The 22,890-nt window shown below is 38.2% G+C and overlaps 1 protein-coding gene across 2 annotated transcripts in view; it reads right to left on the reverse strand.

Annotated features, from left to right (window-relative positions):
- Positions 1 to 934: 934 nt before the first annotated feature.
- The window catches only part of mxi1 (max interactor 1, dimerization protein), a 49,676-nt gene continuing 27,720 nt past the window's right edge, over positions 935 to 22,890 (reverse strand). For both annotated transcript variants that reach the window (XM_038291245.1, XM_038291254.1), the window contains exons 4-6: positions 9,720 to 9,834; positions 5,134 to 5,332; positions 935 to 4,372 (exon numbers count right to left, since the gene is read on the reverse strand). In XM_038291245.1, coding sequence (XP_038147173.1) covers positions 4,209 to 4,372; positions 5,134 to 5,332; positions 9,720 to 9,834 — 478 coding nt within the window. In that variant the 3' untranslated portion in view covers positions 935 to 4,208. The remainder of the gene's footprint in view (positions 4,373 to 5,133; positions 5,333 to 9,719; positions 9,835 to 22,890) is intronic.

A 22,890-nucleotide genomic window follows, 5' to 3' on the forward strand; every position in this document is an offset into this window, starting at 1 on the left:
GAACATTAGGTTGAAAACACGGCACTAAATTTGAAATAATATTGGCTAAAGGACAACAAAGTGTCAATCTCAATTCTCTGATCTCTCTGCACACCAGAGGTTCCCAAACCTTTTAGCTTCTGACCCATAAAAAGCTACAAGTCGCCCCAAATTCTTGGTTGAGAATCAAAGTATTTCTACAAAAATAAATTCAACATGGTGGAATAAAATTACAAAGAGGATATATGATGCTTTTATATCTTTGCGCTCTTAAACTTGATCATTTTGTTTAATTTTTGTAGTGGATTTAAAGAACCTAGCTTTGAAATAAATGCCCGGACAACTATGGCACCATCTCCTGCAAACCTGGCTTACTGCAGCTCTCTAAAGATAACAGAAATAAACCAATGAAATGCCTCACTACAAAAAAAATGAAATCTCAATAAGAGAAAGTAATTGTATTGTCTTATTTCAAGTGAATAATATCTAATTTTCTTATTTAAAGAGTAGAAATACTCTTTCCATTTGCAAATCATCTGATTTACCTACTAAACTTAAGGCTAAATTAACTTAATTTAAGAATTTTTACTTCTTTCTGGATAGTTTTTGCCATGCTTGCTTATTCTAATCAATTATTATTTGAGCTTATCTAAGACCTATTTATAATTTAACAGAATCGAGTATGTTTTAGTCTATAATTAAAATCTTTTTTTGCACCAATCCCACTGAAAAATAGTCAAATTTCCTGCCAAGCTTGGTTAAAAGCCTGATCTGCTATAAAATGTTTCATGCTTATAAATGAAAGCATAACAGGCACCTGAAATGTTTTTATGATTTCCTTTAGTAACTTTGTGCAAAACCATAATTTTTCATGAGACCTCCTGAATAACAATTGAAATAAAAGTTCAGATTTGACAAATATAACCCCTCTTAAAGAGTTTTAATACAAGATGTGTTAAAGTCACAAACTTTATTCATCTTAGTGTAAGTCATTTCTTTACAGTACATTCAGGAGAGAGACATTTTGTGGTATGAACAGCTCATTTCAGTCCTTTAGGGTTGAAAATCTTGGTGGCTTTATTGTTGGTATTGCATGTTCAACATACACAACTATAGAATCCTCCTCCTCATCATCATCATCACCGGAGTGCATGTTTTACAAAGAATGGCCACAGGTTCACAACAACAGGAGGCTCTTTCCTGCACTGCTCTTTGAAGTGGGCGTCCATTGGCTGTGACCTCACACCCTGATCATGCCAAGCGGCTGAACTTGGGCTTAAACACTAAGGGGATTTTTTGTTTTTTTGTGAAGATATGCTTGAAAATATGCAGAATAGCCAGAAACTTTTTTTCAGACCTGCCAATTTGCTGATCAAGGAACAGTCTGCACAAAACTGATAATCAAGCTCAGCTTACTCAGAGCAAATTTTGAACTACACTGGTGCAGCCCAGTTATTCTACGATAAATGATCTCTAGACGGCTTGGAAAGTTGTGTGCAAACGGATCCATAATCAGGAAAGTTTGCTGATGCTTGGTCTTTAAAGAAAACAAACAAAACACATTTGCATGTGTTTAAAATATCAACTTCTTTCAGTTGAGCAACTGCTCAAAAATCATCAGGTTTTATTTCCTGGTGCATCTCCAAATTTAACATTTACTAAAATCTGTGCAGGAAAATGGCATGTTGAACGAGGAGAGACGTCAACCATGGGGCCCTTCTGCAAGCAGTGCAGGTTCAGAAAATCAACATATGAAGGAAAAAAATAAAAACAGTAAAGCAACACTTAAATGGAAGTCATTAAATTAAAAGGGGGAGGTAAATGTAAACTGTCCCTCAGAGAGAGAGAGATAGAGAGAGAGGACACTGAGGTGTTCTGAGGTGTTTTTGGCATTTTTTTTATAACAAAGCACCAAAAGCGGTGACTTTCTGAATCAGTGCCAAGTCCAACAACCTCGACAGAGCTCTGCAGAGGAGCTCACATGTCATCCTTCACACCTTAGTGACATCCTTCAGAGAGAAACCAAAGGTTTGTTCTTTTTGTGGTCATCATTTTCATGAAATCCACAAATGGATTTAAATGTAAGACATTTAGCCAACTAGACCACGAGTCTGATAGAGACTACAACCCTCATAATAGAGGAGAGTGGATTTTTTTTTAGACCCCCTTTCATTGTGTAGTAGCTGGCTCAGAATTTGCCAGAAAAGTCTAGGCTGTAAGCGAGCCTCGTGCAGAAACAAGTGCACCCTCGGAGCAGAATAAAACCAGGACGATATGCTGCTCGGGGACAGAGACAGTTCTGGACAAGGCTGCCGACTCCAGACAGGTGAGGCTCAGCACTAGGAGCAGCTTAGGGGCCAGAGTACATTTCAAGTGTCCATACAATAAAACATCAGAAAAATAATAATAATAATAAACAAAATGGCTACATTTATTTTCTTTATTCCTTAAAATCCTCATTACCTTTAAAGACAAAGAAATCAGCTTAACAACAATTCATAAAATATACAATTCTTAAAATAAGGAATGAGGAAGAGTGAGTAAAATAAGACAGAACCAAAATAAGTGAACTTTTCCCCGTATTGCAAACACTTTTTAGGGGACTGAGAAATAAATATTTAAAACTTGTGGCAGTTCTCCTCTTTCCTTTCAGATGAAAATGATTGGATGGAAATTTTAAGCTTAAAGACAACTATGGTTGGAGTGCAATTCTTAAAGCCAGCGAAGGTTTGGTTGGAGATTATTGACATCATACAACCCGTTCTCCTTCAGAACGCCTGACCCACCCGAGGAATGCCACATGTACAAGGAATATTAAGAAATAAAATGTAAAAACAGTACAATAAATAAAATAAAACTGTGCTGCACAAGAACTGCATCCTTTAAGAACAGAGAGCTGCTTTTTGTTTTGTTTTCCATCACAAATCGATGATGCTCCACGTCAGGGTGGGAACTAAGTAGGTGGCAATCACTTGGAACAGAAAGGAAAATATTGCAGATAAAATTTAGTTTAAAATGCACCATAAACACAAGTCGAATAGCAAAACAGGTGATACTTCTATCAATGAGCTCTATCTTTTTTTAAAGTCTTTTTTAAAATTTAATTTATTTAGCTATTTGTATGTACAAAAAAATAAATAATTGCTTTAATTTATTTTTTTGTTTATTTTTGGGGACGGTCACACAGAAGGAGGAGGAAAAAAAAAAAGAAAAAAGAACTGCGGGAGTTATTGCTTCTTACTGCTGGAAATAGGACGGACGTCTGTTCCAAACTTTAAAGCCGTTTGGGTTTATTTTCCCTTGTTGCTGCTGCTTTTTTTGTGTGTGTTTTTATCTGGTCTAGGATTGTGCCTTATTATACTGACAGCTGCAAAGTAGGCAAGTGCTGGATGGCTTGTCGTAGCTGCTTATTGAGGAGTTAAGGAACCAAAACAACACATTCGCACAAAGTTACGATTTCCACTCGTAGAAACTGCACTAAGAACCAACATTCGGTAGGAATGCTCTTTTTTTTTTTTGCGGGTTTTCCTCTGTGATTGGTCGACACGCAGAGGACGCTCCGTATGGTACTGTATCTGCTCTGCTTCCCTGATAGCACCGATTTTGTTGATTTGAGCCTCCATGGTGTCGAGCAGAGACAAACGATAAAACGGGGATGACGTTTAGCTCTGCAGGGCCATTTTTATTCTATTCGTTGTCTTTTAGGGCCAAGCAGCGTCGATATGGCAGAAATCCCCCCCCCCCCCCCCTCCGCCGTAAAACAAACCCTGGTTTAACGCCAGACTGTTTGAATGAGTTAACTTCAGCTCAACACACACTCATATTAAGGAACTAAAAAAAAAAAAAAAACAATTGAATAATTTCACTATTATAAAAATTTAAGTGCATTTTAAGTAAAATCAGGGGTTGTGCATCTTTTGAAAATCAACACTTCAATCAATTACACTTTTTTTTTGTCATGGGTTTAAAAATCCAGAAGACTTGTGTGTGTGAAGTCTCTGATCTCCCTTTATGTGAATTTAGAGCAGTTTTTCAGTGCCAGAGGAGACGGTGTCGGGAGGAGCATGTCTCACTGTAGCTCCTCCAGCAGGGGAAAGAGCGCACGCGGCATAACGAAAAGGCTCGGAGCGTAGGTTGGTAGGGGGAGCGCCGTCACCGTAGGCGATGCCGTGGCCGGTTGGGTGAGCGGCTGGGTTTGGCAGGGCTGGTGGTTGCTGGCGGCGGAGGCTTTAGGAGGAGAAGGCGATTTTGACACTGCAGGAGGAGTAGCCCTCGTCGCTGGCCATGCTCTGCAGGCTGCTGTGGTCGTCCAGGTCGCTGGTGCTGGCTGTGCTCACGCCGTCGAGCTCTCCATGGGAGAACTCGGTGCTTTCTACGTCCACCTCGATCTCTTCTGCAGAAAAAGAGCAGAGAAGTTTAAAAAAATATTCTAATGTCATTCAACGCTATGGCTGGGTGTTTATTCCTGCTGTTTGACGCAGTTAAAATGAAACCTAAAAACCATGTTCCACTATCATAACGTCTGCTAGACAGAAAACCAAAGTCATGACCTTGTAATTAGCTCTTAATGTAAGGATAGAATTTATTTTCCAGTCATCAGATATTTGCCTGAAGGAAAATGTTTTACCTAATAACATGATTAAGGATCAGTCCTTTGCTTTTATACATTATAGATTTCATGTTTTGGTTTCTTGAATTCTTGTTCGTTCTTCAAACAGCGGTTCTGTTTACAAAAATGAATGTGCTCAGGTATCAAGCACCACTGGAAACCTGTATGTTTTGGGTCATTAAGCATTAATATTGGACAAATAAATGTCCAGTATTACCTATTAATCATCCTCAGCACGTTTCTACGGGGACGTAGCTTTCCTACATCACATATTGTTTTATATGACGGCTACAAGGCCGGTTTTGCTCCCATTCAATCGGAGGATTTTCTTCCCTGTGTCATTGTTGCAGTTTAACTTTAGCAAAGCTAAAAATAAAACACTTAAAAAAGAGATTCCATGTTTTCAATGAGGGCAAAATGTGATGAAAAAAATTTTCAGCAATAAAAATCAAACATTTACTTTCACATTTTTACACGTCGTCACCTCAAGCATCACAACTTTCAATGTTACTTTTGCCCGACCCAATGCTGTGAGGCGTCCTCACCTTGGTCTGAGTCCGAGCGGTCGGAGCAGAGGGTGGAGCCAACGCTGTCCATGCGTATCCTCTCGCCCTCCCCTGGGCTGCTCTGGACTGCAGCAACACTTCCTCCTCTCAGCAGCTCCAGCTGACGCTGTAGGTGCCTCTGCTCGCGCTCCAGAGACTCCAGCTGGTACTGACTTTTCCTGTCCGCCTCTTCAAGTTTCTGAAGATGACAAAGATGCAAGAAATAGTTAAAAGGTTTGGAAGTCACTTTAAACTTGGAACATCTGCCAAGAGCTTGACCCACAGGGCATGCAGTTTGCCAGCCAATTCCATCAACAGAAAGGACAATAGGTTCAATATTTAGGTTCAATAATTATCTGAAATTTACAGACATCAATATGTAATAGTCATATTTTTTTTTCTTTTCTTTATATCATCATAAAAAACTATTTTATATTTGAGCACAATGCAGATTTGTTCTTCTTTTAAAAATAAAAATTTTTGTAGACTTTTGCAGCAAAACTTGCTGCACATTATAGCAGTGATTCTTTTTAAACCACGGTAGCTTTAAATCCTTTCCTGCAGGCCCAAACTAACATCACACCAAGCACAGCACATGTTGGGTTCAGCTTCTGCCAAGAATGTCATCAGCTTTTAGCTCTCCTTCCTCTCCATTCCACTTGCATTGACTTTGCTGCAGCTCTTCCAGCGTGCATCAAGCACTGCTGCCCCCACCCAGAGAGGCAGGGTGCAGGTTGAAACTAACAAAGATGGTTTGACACGTAACCCGTCTGCAGCTCAGCACCGACCTGCCCAACAAACAGCAGCTAACCCTGAAAGCTACCTAGGTGCTCACAGACAGTGAAGGCTGTGACACCTGTTCCTGAGCTCTCCTAACACCCCCATCAACGGTCTCTACAGTCTGTTATTGCAATGCTTTCATGTAATAGAAGATAACAGCTCCACTCCTTACAGGGCATCTGACTTTGAAGCAAACACACTTAGATCTACAATGGAGTTTTTGTTGCGATGTAGGGAAAAGCCAACTCAAATATATCATCAAGCAACCAATATGACGGTATCCTACACAGACCTTGTCTTTGCATTGCTGAGGGTTCACTCACCTCTGCATGCAGGATTCTGGAAACTCAAAGTAAACATATTTAACCATTATTGGGGACTAACAACTCCAAGACTTCTTCTCTACTCATTTTCTTATTAATGAGTAAGCATTAACTAACCATCTAGAGATTGACTGGGATGTCTGGACCTTCAATTTTTAACCTTTGTTTTCTACAGAAACCAACAATTGTTAAATATGATGAATAAAACAAAAATAATGAGACGCACTTTAGACATAACAGACCTGGATGCTTTGGAAAGCTGACTTCATTCTGTCATTTTAAGAGCCGTAATAAACGCTTTTCAACATGAAAGCGTGCATCACAAAATGGGAAGCCATGGAAAACCCAGTGTGGCTTGATTCTATAAACCTTCATACATTTTATATTAACTATTTTACTTTCCACGTTGTCTGGGATGACTAGATACATCTGAGACCTCACTCCTTCCTGCTTTACCACAGTTTCAGTTATTTTAAAATCTTTGCTCGGTCGTGACACTGTTGATATGACCAACTTTAGGCTAGTGGATATTCTCTTTTAACCATGAGCACTTTTTAAGGAGTTACGTAGATTTACATTTGTTAAACAGCATCTTCTCTTGTCTTTTGAACTTTGAGATTTAGATATTTATTTCTGTTTTGTAAAAAGGAGTAAGTATATGTTTATACTTATTTTTGCTTCTTTTTATTCATAACTTCTGTTTCCTTTTTTTTAAGAGTTGTTTTTAAAAAAAGCAAGAAAGAAATAAAGAAAGAAAGAAAAAGATAAGAAAGAGAGAGAAGGTTTGAAATAATACTTTCTAAGTTGGTATTTTATTTAATAAGTGAACTCAAAGAAGAGAGTTTGTTTTTGTAAACATTGTATGATTGAGACTATGCGGCTGCAACAAATGGATGATTTCAGACTGGTTGTGAAACAAACTGGTTGGCAGCAAACTAAAAGATGACGAATCAGCAATTACCGCCATCAGAAAATTAGCAGTTAAAGTGCACATATAGAAAGACAAACCAGAGGGGAAACAGAGAAGAAAAACAGCGAAAGAGGAAAAGTAGCAGCCAAAACACAGACAGTGAGGTCAGGTGTTAACAGCTGGGGAAACGACTTTTTCCACAAAAGGAGATGTGGAGATGCGAAACTGCAAACTATAAGATACCATACAAATATCTCCCAACTACCAGTTACAGCATCCATCCATCCATCCTGGTTTTAATGCTGTGACGCTCTCACATGCAGCCCTATCCCCATTACGATACAAGCAGGGGCCACAGCCGTGCCTGACACAGCAGTGCTGTGCTCTAACCTAACAGCCTGATGTCACAGTGGCCCACACTAACAAGCGTGACTCCTAGTGACAGAGCAAAACAAAAGGCCATCAATAAGCTATGCAGTTGACAGCAGCCGAGGTGCAGAGTGTTGTCGCTGGAGAACAACGATATTGGCTTTATACTACTAACCCTCCCCAACCCCCCTGTGTCACGTGTTAGCACTCCCAGCCAACGTTTTCACATACAGACCACTTCATCTGAGGCAGACATGATGTTTTACCAGAGTACAACTTTATCCAGATACTTTAAACAACTCTGTAGGGATTTAACCGCATAGTCATTAATCCAGCTTTTACAGACATGGACACCTTTCCAGCAAACTGATGATAAATGAGCCCCGGCCACCTTTCTGCATTACATTATGTGATAACAATCAGACCATGCCAGACTTCATAACGAACACGTATTAGCGATAACTCGAGAGAGGTCACATGGACAGAAGAGACAAACCACAGGCAAATGCTGGTGCCCTATTGTTATAGCAACAGTTGCAAAACTGCATATTCACCCTGTGGACATTTCCACATTCTTGTCAAATCACAACCACAATTTGTGGAAGTATATACTTTGGTTAGATGAGAGCAAATCCCAACTTTCTGTTTATTTGCTAAATGCAAGGCTAACTTGTTCCTCACCATGAGCACACCGTCTGCATGGCGAAACATGGTGGGGTTCTGTAAAGATGTTTTACTTCAGCAGGGCTGAGAAAACTGGTCATTGTGATCTGCTAGAACGAAAAGTTAAACCTTTATCATCCAAATGACCAGTTTTTGGCAACTTGGATGTAAACACAGCTTTCCAAACAAGCAAAAATGGTGAGGACAAATGTGGTCTGCAGGGTCTGCAAGGTCCACCTCTGTTCTAAAGCTGTTTCATAGAATTTAAACAGTTATCCAGTTACTAATACTGTGTGTTATATGTTACCTACTGTTAATAAAATTAAAAACTTAGTAGGCTATTTGTAAAAGTTCATAAGCCATGTTAAAAAGTTAATAAGCTATGGGAAAATGTTAATAATCTAAGTTAAAAATTAGCCAGCTATGTTAAAAAGTTAATAAGTTAAAAAGTTAATAAGCTAAGTTAAAAAGTAAATGAGCCATGTTTAACGTTAATAGGCCAAGTTAAAAAGTAAATGAGCAAAGTGAAAATCTTAATAATCTAAATTAAAAGTTAGGAAGCTAAGTTAAAAAGTTAATAAGCTAAGTTAAAAAGTAAATGAGCCATGTTTAACGTTAATAGGCCAAGTTAAAAAGTAAATGAGCAAAGTGAAAATCTTAATAATCTAAATTAAAAGTTAGGAAGCTAAGTTAAAAAGTTAATAAGCTAAGTTAAAAAGTAAATAAGCCATGTTTAAAGTTAATAATCTAAGTTAAAAACTTAATAGGCCATGTTAAAAAGTTTATAAGATAAGTTAAAAAGTTAATAAGTTAAAAAGTAAATAAGCCATGTTTAACGTTAATAAGCCAAGTTAAAAAGTAAATGAGCTAAGTGAAAATCTTAATAATCTAAATTAAAAGTTAGGAAGCTAAGTTAGAAAGTTAATAAGCTAAGTTAATAAGTTAATAAGCTAAATTAAAAAGTAAATAAGCCAAGTTAAAAAATTAATAAGCCACGTTAAAAGTTAATAAGCTTAGTTAATATGCTAAGTTAAAAAGTTAAATGTAATAAGCTTAGATATTACACTTAATTTAATGTTATTAAGTTAATAAGCTATATCATAAAGTTATATCTTAATAACACTTTTGACTTGAAATTTGGAATTGCATTGAGGGCCCTATCAGGGGTTTGGGCTGAGGCACTGGTTTATTATCCTAAATAGACAGAGTTCCCCTGGGATGCTTTTGATCAGGGGAACCAAGGTTATTCCTCAGGGGCCACCATTCTCTTTCTTTAAGAAGAATCCATGGTTCGATACAGCAGAATGCAGCGACATGGTGAGGAGGTAAACCAGCTGCATTGGAGCAGAGTCACACCTATGATGATGACTGTCGGCCCTCGGTGACAGTAGTTGTCCAACAGTTGGAGGAAGGCAGCCGCAGACTTGTGCTGGTCAATTATATCAAAATGACTAACAGCTAAACAAATTTTTGTGGAGACCAAAGATAAACAAGTTGAAGGAAAAGGAATAAAGAGCAGTTCTCTTTAAAACTGTCTGCACCTTTATGTGTGCTTTGGCTTTATTGAGTAGGCCCAGGGTGGTGTGGCGGCTGCAGTCGGGTCCCAGAGGTATGAGGGCCTTCAACCTCTCCAAGCACAGCCGCAGGTGAGCTCGTCTACAAAGGAAAGAAACACAATGGTTTGATAAATATCCAAACAGAATATATAAGGCTGAATTTACTAACTTTGTTAACGAAAATGAATCCTGGTAGTAAATAGTGGACGTTTAAAAGTTGTCCAGAGTTTTGGTTCTAACTTTCTAATTCAAAACTGGGATTGGCTTTCACTTGTATTTGCTTTCCCGACAACGGGTCTCACATAATTCACATCCAGCTTTCTTCTCAAGCCGATACTTCATCTTCGGCAGTTACTGCAGCTTAAGCTACACCACTCATCTACATTACAAACAAGGTACAGTGATGGTGGAGGTGGTGTAATGGCATTTCCTGGAGCCTGCTCAGCTCATGCGCTCCATCATTCTTGACAGTTTCGTATTCGGTGACTGGAGATGGACCCCAGGTACAATCTATCCCGCTAATGGACCCCGGTTGAGAGGTAAAGGGAGATAATTGAAGCTTTAACAAAATCAGAGCTCCATTAGGAGGGGCTGCCCTTTCAGCTTAGCCTGGGGGTAAAGGCTGGAGAGACATTAAGCATTTAGATTCAGATGTGATCTCAGTGGGAACCTAACGGAGACGGACCCAAAGGACCAGAGCAGGAATTCACTGCAGATGTTTGGGCTATACGGCTCTCTGCTACGCCCTGCCTCTTTAGGGCTGGTGATTGCGTGCAAGTGGCTGAATTATATCAGCCCGAGTACATGTGTGTGTGTGAGATGGTTAAGTTATGCGTGGATGGTGCTGATAAGCACATAAGGGCAGACTATTACTGCCATTACACCAGTACTGTATAGGTTATTATATGTGAACAACTGTAGCATGACTGCAGACCAAATAAGTCTACAGCTGTCTACTGCATGCACTGGGATCAGTCACAATACACACAGATACATATACTCACATGCACACAGATATGCACACAAATAAGGTCTAAGTGATGCCTATCAGTCTGGCTCAGGTCAACTGGCTGTTCAATCAGCTCTATTCAAGCCACCTTTTCTTCTTCATCATGGACGCGTCTATCTGGGCTTTTCATCTCTTCATACACAGGCACCAACCGCCACCTTTCAACAACTACAAATACCGCTCTGTCTAACAGGGGGGCACAGACAAAATATGGCCCAAAAAAAGATGGGGTGGTTCTGTTACTGTAGAGAGGAACTACAATGGATTAGTCAGGAACTCAGAAAATAGGTGTTGTTCTAAATTAGGCCAACATGAGATAAAAAAAAAAAAAGAATCAAACCTAATTTTATTGCATATTAGTTGTTTACGTCTGGAGTCTTTTGCAGCCTTGAATATTTTTGTTCTAGCAGGATTCTACCGTCATTAGCTTCATCTTCCCATTAACTAAGACCAACTTCGCCTGTCCTAGTTGATCTAAAGCATCCCAGCTAAAAAGTGATCTTTCAGGAGCTATTTCCACATGTTTGCGGTTTCACCTCCTTTACTTGTGGCAAACTGAAACAGACTTTTTATGGCCTATTCAACTATGGCTTCTTCTTGGAAATCTTCCAAGCCTTATCTTGGTAGGTTTTCACCCTCTTCTCCAGTTTTGATGAAGGATAGATCAGGGCTTCATTAGATATTAAAACCTTTAGGTACTGCGTATGAGCTTCCTGTGCAGAAGTTCTCCACAGCCTTGACAGCGGTGTTCCTTTACAATGCTCTTTGTACACTGATGTTCTTGCAGCCTCTGAGGCCTTCACATTACAGTTAAAGAGAGATGAAATTATACACAGGTCGGTTCTTTATTCCTTAGATACATTTTTGAGACAACTGGTTTCATTTAGAGGGATTAGAATAAACTGAGCTGAATAAAAATGAACAGCAAACTTCTCAGTGCATCATTTGTTTATCTATTTAAATCACATTTAAATACATTATAGTTTGGGTCCCCAAAGTGGGAAACAGCTGAAGAGTTATGAATGCTTTTGCACGGCACTGTGGGTTTTTATTTAAATTGCATGATGATTTGCTACTTTATTTTACGTCACAGTGTTGAGCCTTTCCTTCCCAGATGGCCATGTACGGCCTGATAGAGAGAGCTGTGAGGGAAGAGCAGGGCACTGCAGTCATGCGTGGGCCTGTTTGTCTGAGCGTCTGCCCTGTCGGGCATAAAAATCTACTAACTGCAGACACCGGAGACTCTCAGCAGAGATTAAAACCCAATGGCAGACGACCCTAGATAACCCCCTCAGTTTGCATGCGTTCCTGCTCTTCATCCAGTCTTCACCCTCACCCGGGAACATGACAAACAGTCGGGGGAGGCAGCCGAAGAACGCGCAGTGTCGACAATTTCTAGCCCAAATATCTCATTATGGCGCTTAGCACATAGACCGCAAATAGAGTGCCAGAGGTGTGACAAGTAACTTATTGAGCAGCTGATTCACCACAAACACCCTTCCACACCCAGCTGATGTTGAGATGGGCACATCACATCTCTTTTACGGCTTGGACTTTTTACTTACAGCCTCTCCAGGCGTTGTTATATCTTCTATATAAAAAGAAGCATCTTATCAGTATTCGGATACCGTAACTCCCTCGTGTTGCTAGATACTGTAGCATGGCACTTTTTTTTTTTTTTTTATCTCTGCGGTTATGACACAACCCAAGTGTGTGGCACTTATATAATTGCAGTTGCTCAAAGAAGCACAAAGAAGACGGGAAAAAAGAGCAGTAACCACAATAGGAGAAAAAAGGGAGGAGCATCTAATTGAAACTTAAGGCTATTCCGCAGAATAGTTTGGTAACTGAACTCCGGCATTAGTCTAAGCAGAAAAAGGACTCCGAAAGTATTCGGTTAAACATTCTCATCTAAATGTACCTAAAGAGATACCATTAATTGGTTAATGGTAGGGACTACAACTACCACCATCTCAAACCAGGCATTTAAAGTAGATTATATTTAGTGTCTATTTTAACTTAAACAGATGTAACATGATTCTTGCCCTGTTGGTTTAAAAGCCACAAAAGAATGCAATGTCTTTTTGTTAAACTGAGTCAGACAAAGATAGACCCCTGCATCACTGGGTTTAATCTCTATGAGGTAAAAGTGTTTCTCTTAGAGGATGTGGGGTCATAAACTTGTGACTCCTGGTGATGACCCCTTATCACAGGATCAATACTGCTTAAAAGTGCCTCTTCATCAAGTAGAATTGCTGCCAGAAACACACAAAAAAGCTGTAAAAAGGAGCTGCTTGAGCAAGACTGAAAGCATGTGACCATAAATATGAGCGATGCGACAATCAATCAGCCAGAAATGAAAATAAGATCCTTTTCCCCTGATCAGCATGGACTGTAATTAGTGCATCGTTAAGTGAACATTATTTTTATTTTGTTTTTCCTCGTACAGCCACCTAACCAGCAACAGAGCCTCATGTTTTCAGAGTTCTCAGAAGCCTGGGGCCGGTTACATAAACAGCTATGGGTTTACTGAGAAGCCCCACAACTCTGTGTCCTCCGCCGCTAAAGCTAAGGATCTGTTAAGTACATGCGGAAGATTTGGTGCCAGATCATCTGTCATGAGAGGTTAAATTGCCTTCCACAAGCAAATCTACTTTAAGTTACACTTAGAAATCCAAAAGATTAAAATCATAATTGCAAAATAAGAAATGATGCAGCCAATGATGGCGTGTAGAGTCCGGTGTCTAATGAATGGCCCGGTGAGCTGCAGGTTGTCTGAATGAGCAACTCTCCATCTGTGACGGATTATGTAACACGCAGCACTGTTGATACCAAGACCTTTGCTCTAACCCGTCACGCGCAGCAGGGATATTAAACACTCACTTGCAGTAAGGCAACAACAGCAAAAACATTTTTTCTTGTGTTTAGCAAACAGAGATAGTGGGTTCGAAGAATAAATGGAAAGGGTTGGTTTTTCAGGTGCACTGGAGTTACGTGTCGGCAAACAGCCACCCCCACCATCCCACTGTCTCTTTGACAGAGCCATTTATGGGCAGATCGATCTATAATGTGAGTGGCTATTCAAAGAAAACCACATCTAAAGCTTCTGCAGATCTCCCACCAGTGCATGGGAGTTACCTGCAGCTCCCAAAGAGAATATTCACAGCAGAAATAAAACTGCCTTTCAGGAGCTTTTTTAATTCTGGTTTTACCCACTAAATAATCGGTAGTGAGGAAATTTCTTTTGCTGACAAACGGAAATTAATTTAAAATAAAATGACTTTAAAGGGTTTTCTCTTTTCAAAACGTAAAGAGATTGTCTCCCAATAAATTTAAGACTTTTAAAAAAGTATTAAAGGGGTCATGTTTAATATGCAACTGTCAAATAATTTATACAGCTTTCACCAATGATCTGCAGATAGAACACTGATAAAGAACAGATTCCCTAACATTTTATAACTGTTTTATAGTAAACCTGCATAATGCCTATCATTGTCTTTCATTCTGCTGTTTAACAGAGCTAACCATGCAGATGTGAGTTGGGTTATTAATAAGGGTCCTAGCTCAGGTAGCATCCTGATGTAGGGTATGGTTCTAAGATGCTTGATTGGAGCTAGACAACAGTAGTTTGAAGAGAATGAGGCCCCGTCCACACGAAGTCAAAACGAACACGAAACGCTGATATTTTCCAAAACGTTTGCCGTAAAGACGGAGACGTAAAATAAATGTGATCGTCCACACGAATGCATGAAAACGCTGCAAAATGTATGCCAGGCCTGTAAGTGGCGCTGTGGTGCCAAAGCAAAAATAAGCGACAAAATGTTGGGCATGCGCACTATGATTTATACATGGTTGCCCTGCGGGTCCATTTTCGTGGTTAAGTCAAATTCAGGTGCTGAACTATGTCGTCGATATTGCTCTGTCCTTCCTGGAGATATTCCAGAAGAAGAAGGTTCTGTTGTAAGCCCGACAGCAGGGTGAGTAGCATTAGCAGCAACGGCGCCATTGTTGTTGTGATACTGGTCGCGCATGCGTGTAAAAAAAAAAATGCGGTTAGAGAGTAAAGATGGAAACGCGAAAATGGCTGAGCGGCTGGTTTGGTGAAAAATTTGTGCGTTTAGGCCAGGGTTCGTCTTCGTGTGGACGGGGCCTGAGTTCCACTAAATTTCCAGGCCATACTTTAATGGCAATTGACCTATTTTTGTGTTTGTTGCAATCTATTCTTGTAGTATCTGGGGCTCCTTTAACCTTGATAACGTTTAACTCACCACAATATATATATATATATATATATATATATATATATATATATATATATATATATATATATATATATATATATATATATATATATATTTTTTTTTTTTTTTTTGAAGACACCCTGTATAAACATAGTTGCTATTTTAATCTTACTTTGCACTTGTGCTTAGAGTTGGCTTGTTTGGTCCTGCTTAACGCTGTCCTAAGTAGGTGATTGATTGCTATTGCAGTTGAATTTTACCATTGGTTAAAACGTTACATGCTGGTACAAGCTTTGGTCACTGGTAAAGGCTTTGATGGTCCCAGCCTTGTGATCTGGTATAAATACAACTGAGACATTGGCCTCTGCAGAGAATCCTCCTGTAATCCACCTCACTGGCAGCACCGGCTTCAAGCATCGCTAAATCAAGCAGCTCAAATGAAAAAGGCTCCGGTTTTGTGGAGCCCAAAAAGTAGAGAAGGACTGGGACAGCTGGACCTTCAATTTGTAACTTTTTTTCTCGACAGATACTAACAGTTGTAAAGAAGATGCATACAACAAAAACAATAAGACACTTTAGACATAACAGGACTGGATGCTTTAGAAAGTTTACTTCATTCTGTTATACAAGGACCGATGTTACATGTTTTTCAACCAACAGCATACATCAAAAAATGGGAAACAATGGAAAAACCAGTGGGGTTGATTCTATAAACCTTCTGTAAACCTGGAAGGGATGAAAAGTTCTCCATGGCCTAACAAGCTGCGCTGGGTGTGTTGGCACTAATTATTTTGTTTGCATTTTTCGAAATTTACCTGAGAGTGGGGTAATGTCTTCCATTTAGTTAGCTTACTTGTCTACAGTTAGTTAATTAGTTTACCTCTATCCACAGCAACAGATGGAGGAAGGGTGGTGTTGTGCTACTATATGCTCTATACAGCCAAAGAAAACTCAGGTCATACCAGAACCTTTGATATCTCATAGAAGTACTTTGAACCATGAGAGCAGTGCAACCAGAACAGTTTTTCAATCTAAACCTCAATACTATGTACAAAAAGAAAAGTAATGTTACTTGGTACCATTTAAACAGTCATCGACTTAAATAACTACATATCAATGTGAACTCCTCTGCCGGATTCTCCAGCAATAGTTGGCAAACAGACATCCCTTCCTGTCCTCCTGGGACAATGGGCAGCCTCCAAACTACTCACTCCACTAAAGTATGTAAGCATGTGGGTCTGTGTAGAGCTGTAGATTGTATCTGTTTGTGTGTGTGTGTGTCATTGTGACTTGTGTTCCTGACAGGCCCCAGATGGGTGTGCAGGCAGGCAGCTCTGCCTTTTGGCTTTGACGTGTGAGTGAGCAGCCAGGCATCCCTGGGTCACTGTGCCGCACCTTTCCCCTGCATCTATGCTGCTCTCTACACCAGCCCTCCAAGAAACCTGTGCAAACTGTTTTATTTATTTTTTTATTTTTTTACTTATATCCACACCCTATCTCTTTGTGAGTTTTTTTGTTATTGTTTATTTTTTATTTCCAACTGCTCACATTATTTATTTTCTAGTTTTGACTCAAATAAAACAGTATTCTACCTCATATGTTAACATCAAATCATTTTCAAGCTCTTGTTTCAATGTGCGATGGTGCCTCTAGTGAAGTAACTACAGTGCAGTCCTTTGTAGAGTTTAGATTAAAAAATCTGCCCACTTCAACTCTTACCAAAACCTACGCACATCCTATGTACCACTGCTCAGTGCTCACTTCACTGTTCCCGTATCGTTCACACGTGCAACATGCATGTGCTTTTGGTGTACCACTGCAAGGCATACAGTATAATATGTAAAACCTATAGTATATAACACAATGAGAGGATTGCCTTCACAACGTTATTAACTATGATGTTAAGCAAGAATAATTATTGCTACAAGGTGAGTATCTTAGCAGATCAGAGGGCCAAGGGCAATTAGAAACAATCAGAGCTTTAAGAATATCATAGAAACCATTATGGCAAAATCTAAACAATACAGCGAACTAGGATGATTAGTAAGAAACTCTCAAGATTAATTTCTCCCAGGTTAAACCCACTGAGCTTCAAATATTGTAATTTAAATAAACAGACTGAAGCAAACCATTATCCTTAACATCCTTTTTGTCACTTTGCTCCCTACAGAGTAACACACAAGCATAATAAGCTAATATTAGTCTGGTAAATGATGTCCTTGGTTAAAAAAAAACAATGATGTGTGGTGGTCCTTCATGTGACCATAAGAATTTCCAAACATCATTATTAAAGTATTTTGTAATCTGTGAGCAGAGAACAGGAACAGATGGAACAGTGTGTTAAAACAGTTTGAAAATGCTACCAACCCCTGGGCTTCTCTGACATCTTATTTAAAACAACTTCAAACTATAAAAGTGACGGCAGAAAATTTTTGAAGTATTGACACCAAACTTTTCAGCTTCAGTATACCTACAAACACTTCAGCTGCTGCAACACTGTTTCCTATTTTACCTTAATGCTGCCCATTTTCAAAACTGTATCTAAGCACCAGGAAATTAAGGGTAGCGTGTGAAAAATAGGTAGGGCTGGACTATCATGCAGAAACAGATATTTTTTTCATTATTAACTTCCCCATGTTCAACAAGACACGCCTAAGCCTTTCAAAAATCACAAATCACTATAACATAGCAAAACTACTAACTAGCTCTAAGACATACAAACTAAAGTTAATTCAGAAAACATTGACTGAACTAAGATTGTATCAAAAACATGCAATAACTGAACCTAAAGAATTCATTCAGCACTAACTAATGGCAGTAAGCCAAAAAAACAAATTTTACAAATAAATAGCTGTGTGAGGGCAGGGATGCATCTAAACATTTTAGGAGAGTAGCTCTCCAAGGTTGGACCTCAATTGCCCTAAATAAACAAACAGCAGCCCTTTACTGTATCATAATCTATTATTCTTATAATTTTTTATGACCAAAAAACATCTTAAAGAACAGTTTATAATGAGCATCATCAAATATTGAATAAATATATATCGAAAAATGTATCAAAATCAATTCTGGCATGAATATCATTTGATTCCTAAAAGTAGTAAGCATGGTGTTTTGGCAAATAAATAACCTGAAAGACAATCTAGTCCTCCAGTTGTTTGCTGAGAACAGTTTTAGCATCATGAACTTCTAAATCATTAATTAATATTAACATTTAATCCACTGCCCATGATGTCTTTTTCTTTGTATGGAAGAGAGATCCAGTAAATCCTGTTGTTTATTCTAGGGATGCACAATATTGCGATTTTGGCCGTTATCCGATATGCCGATATTTTAAAACTCATGTAGCCGATAACCGATATTGATACCGATGTTAAAGCTGGACAAAAATAAGTAGTCATTGAAAATAGCAGTTTTGTTATCCATTTCTGACACTTTGAAAAATAATATACTCAAATATATTTTCATATGCTGATATCAAATTGATTGTTAAAAACGCGGTATCGATCTATTTAACTTTCAAAATCTCGTGAAATTTCATCGTTCTGTTACAAACTCTCGTGATATTTTGCTAATTCTTGTGAGATTTTGTTAGTAAAATAGATCGATATTGCGTCAAGTCTGTAAAAAAGAAGTTTTTGAGGAAGAAGAAGAAGTAGTATTTTTTATGTTTTTTTAGACTTTAGAAACTCAGAAGCTGATCAAATATCGGGTTAAATATTGGTGGGGTGGCCGATGTCCGATATTCAGTTTTAAGGCCGATACAGGCCGATACCGATAGGGGGCCGATTATATCGTGCATCCCAAGTTTATTCCTGTGCTCTTAATCCAACCTAAGGCTGAAGGGATCAGCTCTGGGAGGAATAACGGATGTAGTTGCTTTGAGTTAAATAAATATATTTATTTAATAATATTTATATATACATAAATATTGTGTTTAATCACTAAAACACAATATTTCATCCCAAGACCAAATCAATCAACAAATGGAAAACTTTCCTCAAAAACTGAGTTCATAGCGAGTTTCTACCCCTTCAGCAACTGAAGCACTATCTCCATGTATAAAAAGCCATGCAGATGACCTACATTCTGAATACTTAAATAATAGATAAGTTCCCAGGCCATCCAAGATGTCTGACATAATTACTGGACAGGCTTTTAAAAGTCAGGGTCACATTTCCAGTGCAGATAACAGTCAATACTCTGCTCTCTGGCAAAATCCCCCACTCTCTGAAACGCACTTAAAACACACACACACACACACTTACACATACACTGTGTGACCCATTTTAAGTAGAGAATCCAAATGTGACCCTTTACCCATTTATTACACTAATTACACATGACCAATGATCACTTATGGCATAAATCTTTTAAATTGATGCAGGAGGTAATTAAGACGCCGCTGGACTAGTGAAAAAAAAACTCTGACTTCATGAAGGAAATCACTGTACATTCCTTACTTGATCTGCAGAATCAGGGCTTATTTAAAGGGGCCAAAACATGGTTAAAGGTTATTGAAGTGGTCACAGCATGTCGACTGAGAACGACATCAAACTGTCATCTAATTACCTCTGTTTAAGAAGGAGGACAGTTAAATCTATCAGAACGATTTTTTTTCCCCCCATCATTTTACCAATCCATTAGGTCTGTGCTACAGGCGTCTCCGTCTCCTGAGTCGTAAATCATAAAACAGCATGTGTCACGCTGGATCCACACTCTGGAGATGATAACATGTAATATGCATGGTCTACAGGCAGGTCTGAAGAACTCAGCCAGGCGTCAGCCTATATGCATGTTCCCTGTCATGGCCTGCTTTTAGTTTGGGAGATAAATTGATTCTGTTGATGGCTTAAGACTTTACTCCAACATTCAAAGATCGATAGAACAATTTTACTATATTGCACGTTTAACATCAACAGAATGGAAAGGAAAATGGAAGCTTTGACTGATGTAGGATTCAGATTTTAATGCATTTGTTTCTTTGTCATACATGTTTAAAAGGTAGCCTTAAATCTTATTCTTCCTCTGCATTTCTCACATGGCTGATACTAAGCTACAGCTAAAGTCATGTGTTTATCCATTAAGAAAAAAAAAAGCAACAACCTGACTTCATGGATATGTTTTTGCATCAAAGGGGAAGCAACTTCTACCTAGAATTACTGCTGACTGTCTTAAAAGAGGCACCAACTTGGCTGCAAAAGTGGAGCCTTTTCAATTACCGCTTCATAATCGAAGCTATAAACACAGAGGAGAAAAGATAACAAGCAGACAGAGCCAACCCTAAATGTCGACAATGGCCCCATCTGAAACTGATTTCATTAGCTTTGCTTAATGTGGAAAACTTTGTGCTTATGACATGTGATTATAAAGTTAGCCCATAATTGTTTACTATATTGTTATTAAAAGCCACAACATAACAAATTGAAGGACAGACCAATTAAATCAGGGTAAAGACGAAGGTATTTTTCTTTTACATGGTTGGTTTCCCTGACTAAACATTCTGATTAATAGTAATGGGTCAACGTAATTTATGAAATTGGTTTTATTAACTTTAATTTACAACTGAATTAAGACTCAGAATGGGCTAATTCCTAATCTTAAATGACTGTTTTGCAGTCAATTAGAAATATATATATATATATATATATATATATATATATATATATATATATATATATATATATATATATATATATATATATATATATAAATATGTAAAATTATGTGAAATTGCTAAAGTATTAAAAGAAAGCTTAGAATAAATTAAAACAAGGTCAAAAGCCATTACCTAAGATGAAGACCACCCACCAAATTCTGAGAAAGATACAAAGCGTGTTAAATCTTGTAAAGCAGATCAGAAAGATGATTTTAAAAGGTATAAATGTGGTAAAGTTTCAGTCGCTAGAGCCATTGGCTTCTTTGGAGCATTTCTACAATCATTGGAGCATCCTTGTCCTTCAATTGTATCTATTTTCTGACAGACTCCTGTTTATTTTATTGTCTCAGTAATACATGGACAGATGGACTAGATGCAAAGAGGCAGAGGGAGATATGGAGGGGTGAGAGATATAGAGAGCGGGGGTGGGACGGGAGTGTTCTGACTGTGTAATCTGCCCAGAAACTGACTATGGGCGTAAACATGAGCTGATCAGTAAATAATCAGGTTAATTTATGCAAAAAACAAAAAGCTTGAAGACATCATCATTGAAAATTAATCAAGGATATAAAATGTTTAATGAAATGAAGATATTATAAACATTGTTTTCCTAACTTTAAGCTTGCCAACTTTTTTAAATCTCACATTACATGTAAAACAGAGCTGATGCTACACTGCATTTAGCCTTCCTGTTATCCTGGAAGGGTTGATCTCTCCCAACATCTCACACACATATATGAAACACAGGGTTGTCTTAACATGTAAAAAAAAAAAAAAAAAAAAAAAAAAAAAAAAAAAAAAAAATTATATATATATATATATATATATATATATATATATATATATATATATATATATATATATATATATATATAAAGCTTCAGGCACCTGTGTGCTTCTTCAGGCTTTATTTTAAACAACTTCCTGATCATCAGAAAAAAAAAAACCAAAGCTTTGAGGGTTCTTTCCATGGCAAAAACCAGAGAGCATGACTTGGTAACTGATGCATGGGTGATAGAGAGACGTTAGATCATTAACTTTTCCACTGGTTGGTCTCCAGATAGGGTAATCTAGCTGAAAAATCACATGATTTCGGCCTCCAGCTAATTCTTTGAAGCATTTCTACTCCTATTAGGCTACTTCAAATGCTAATAGGAGAAGAGTCTGCAGGAGTTTGTCCTTGACAATGCATCGGTTAGAAAGCTTCACATAAATAGGGAAAATAATTTTTCGAATGACATCGAATAATTTTCTACCAAAAGCAGATCCACCACTTTAGAACATTCAACATTGTAGACTTCACATCTAAGCATCTTTATCATGTTTCTCAGAATTTTGATGCACAGTGCTAACCAACAACCACATGTTCAATTCAAGGAGAGAAATTCTTTGATCTCTTCCTCCTACTCCAAATTCTCTTTGTCAACTATTTGTAAGGCGGTTGGTTGGTGTATAGCAGACTGAAATAGTGAAATGGATCTATAAAGGCTTTACTGCCTTTAGGTGGATGGGAATAAGACTTTTCAGGCAGTTGTGACCTCAATCCCCAATGAAGGAAAGTCTGTATTTAGACCCAACATTTGAAAGTTACATGAATTCCAAGTCCAAACCGATGGTTAAAGAAGTAAAAAAAAAAAAGATTAATAACAAAACAACAACGATGATTCAAGTAGAAAATAGTCAATGACAAGGATGCTACAAAACCCACTCTGGACATTAGGTGTTGGGTATAATTTCTATATTTTTTTCATTTTTTTAATGCGTTGAAAAGCATCTCAGGAATGATTTAACAAATACCAAAACCAGGTTATCTTAATGTTTATTTATAGCCTCATTTGGAAGAAAGCAAAAAGGGGACTATAAATCATATATGTGTGGCACCAAGACAGTACATGGCGAACAAATAAACACAGATGGTTAGCATGAATGCGATCGAGAGCTAGCGTCATAGCCCAGATCAGTCATTTCTGCTAGTGGCCAGTCTGCACATATTTCTTTCAGAGAAGCATTTTGATTTCATTTTATTATCCAACTTATTTCTTCTCCTTTTTTGTTGAACTAAAAGACAGAGACGTTTATTATAAGTTCTCTATCGCCAAGCTCTTGACCCATCGTAACAGAGTGAAGGAAAAGAGAGATGACCAAGAGGAAAAAGGATGCAAAAATGCAGAGCAACTTCCCCCCTTAACAGCGACCGCAGACATCCACACGTTCACACACATAGGGATGCATGTGCAGAGTTTGCTG

Source organism: Cyprinodon tularosa, unplaced genomic scaffold, assembly GCF_016077235.1.
Source record: "Cyprinodon tularosa strain WSP-4 unplaced genomic scaffold, ASM1607723v1 ctg108, whole genome shotgun sequence".
Taxonomy (NCBI): domain Eukaryota; kingdom Metazoa; phylum Chordata; class Actinopteri; order Cyprinodontiformes; family Cyprinodontidae; genus Cyprinodon; species Cyprinodon tularosa.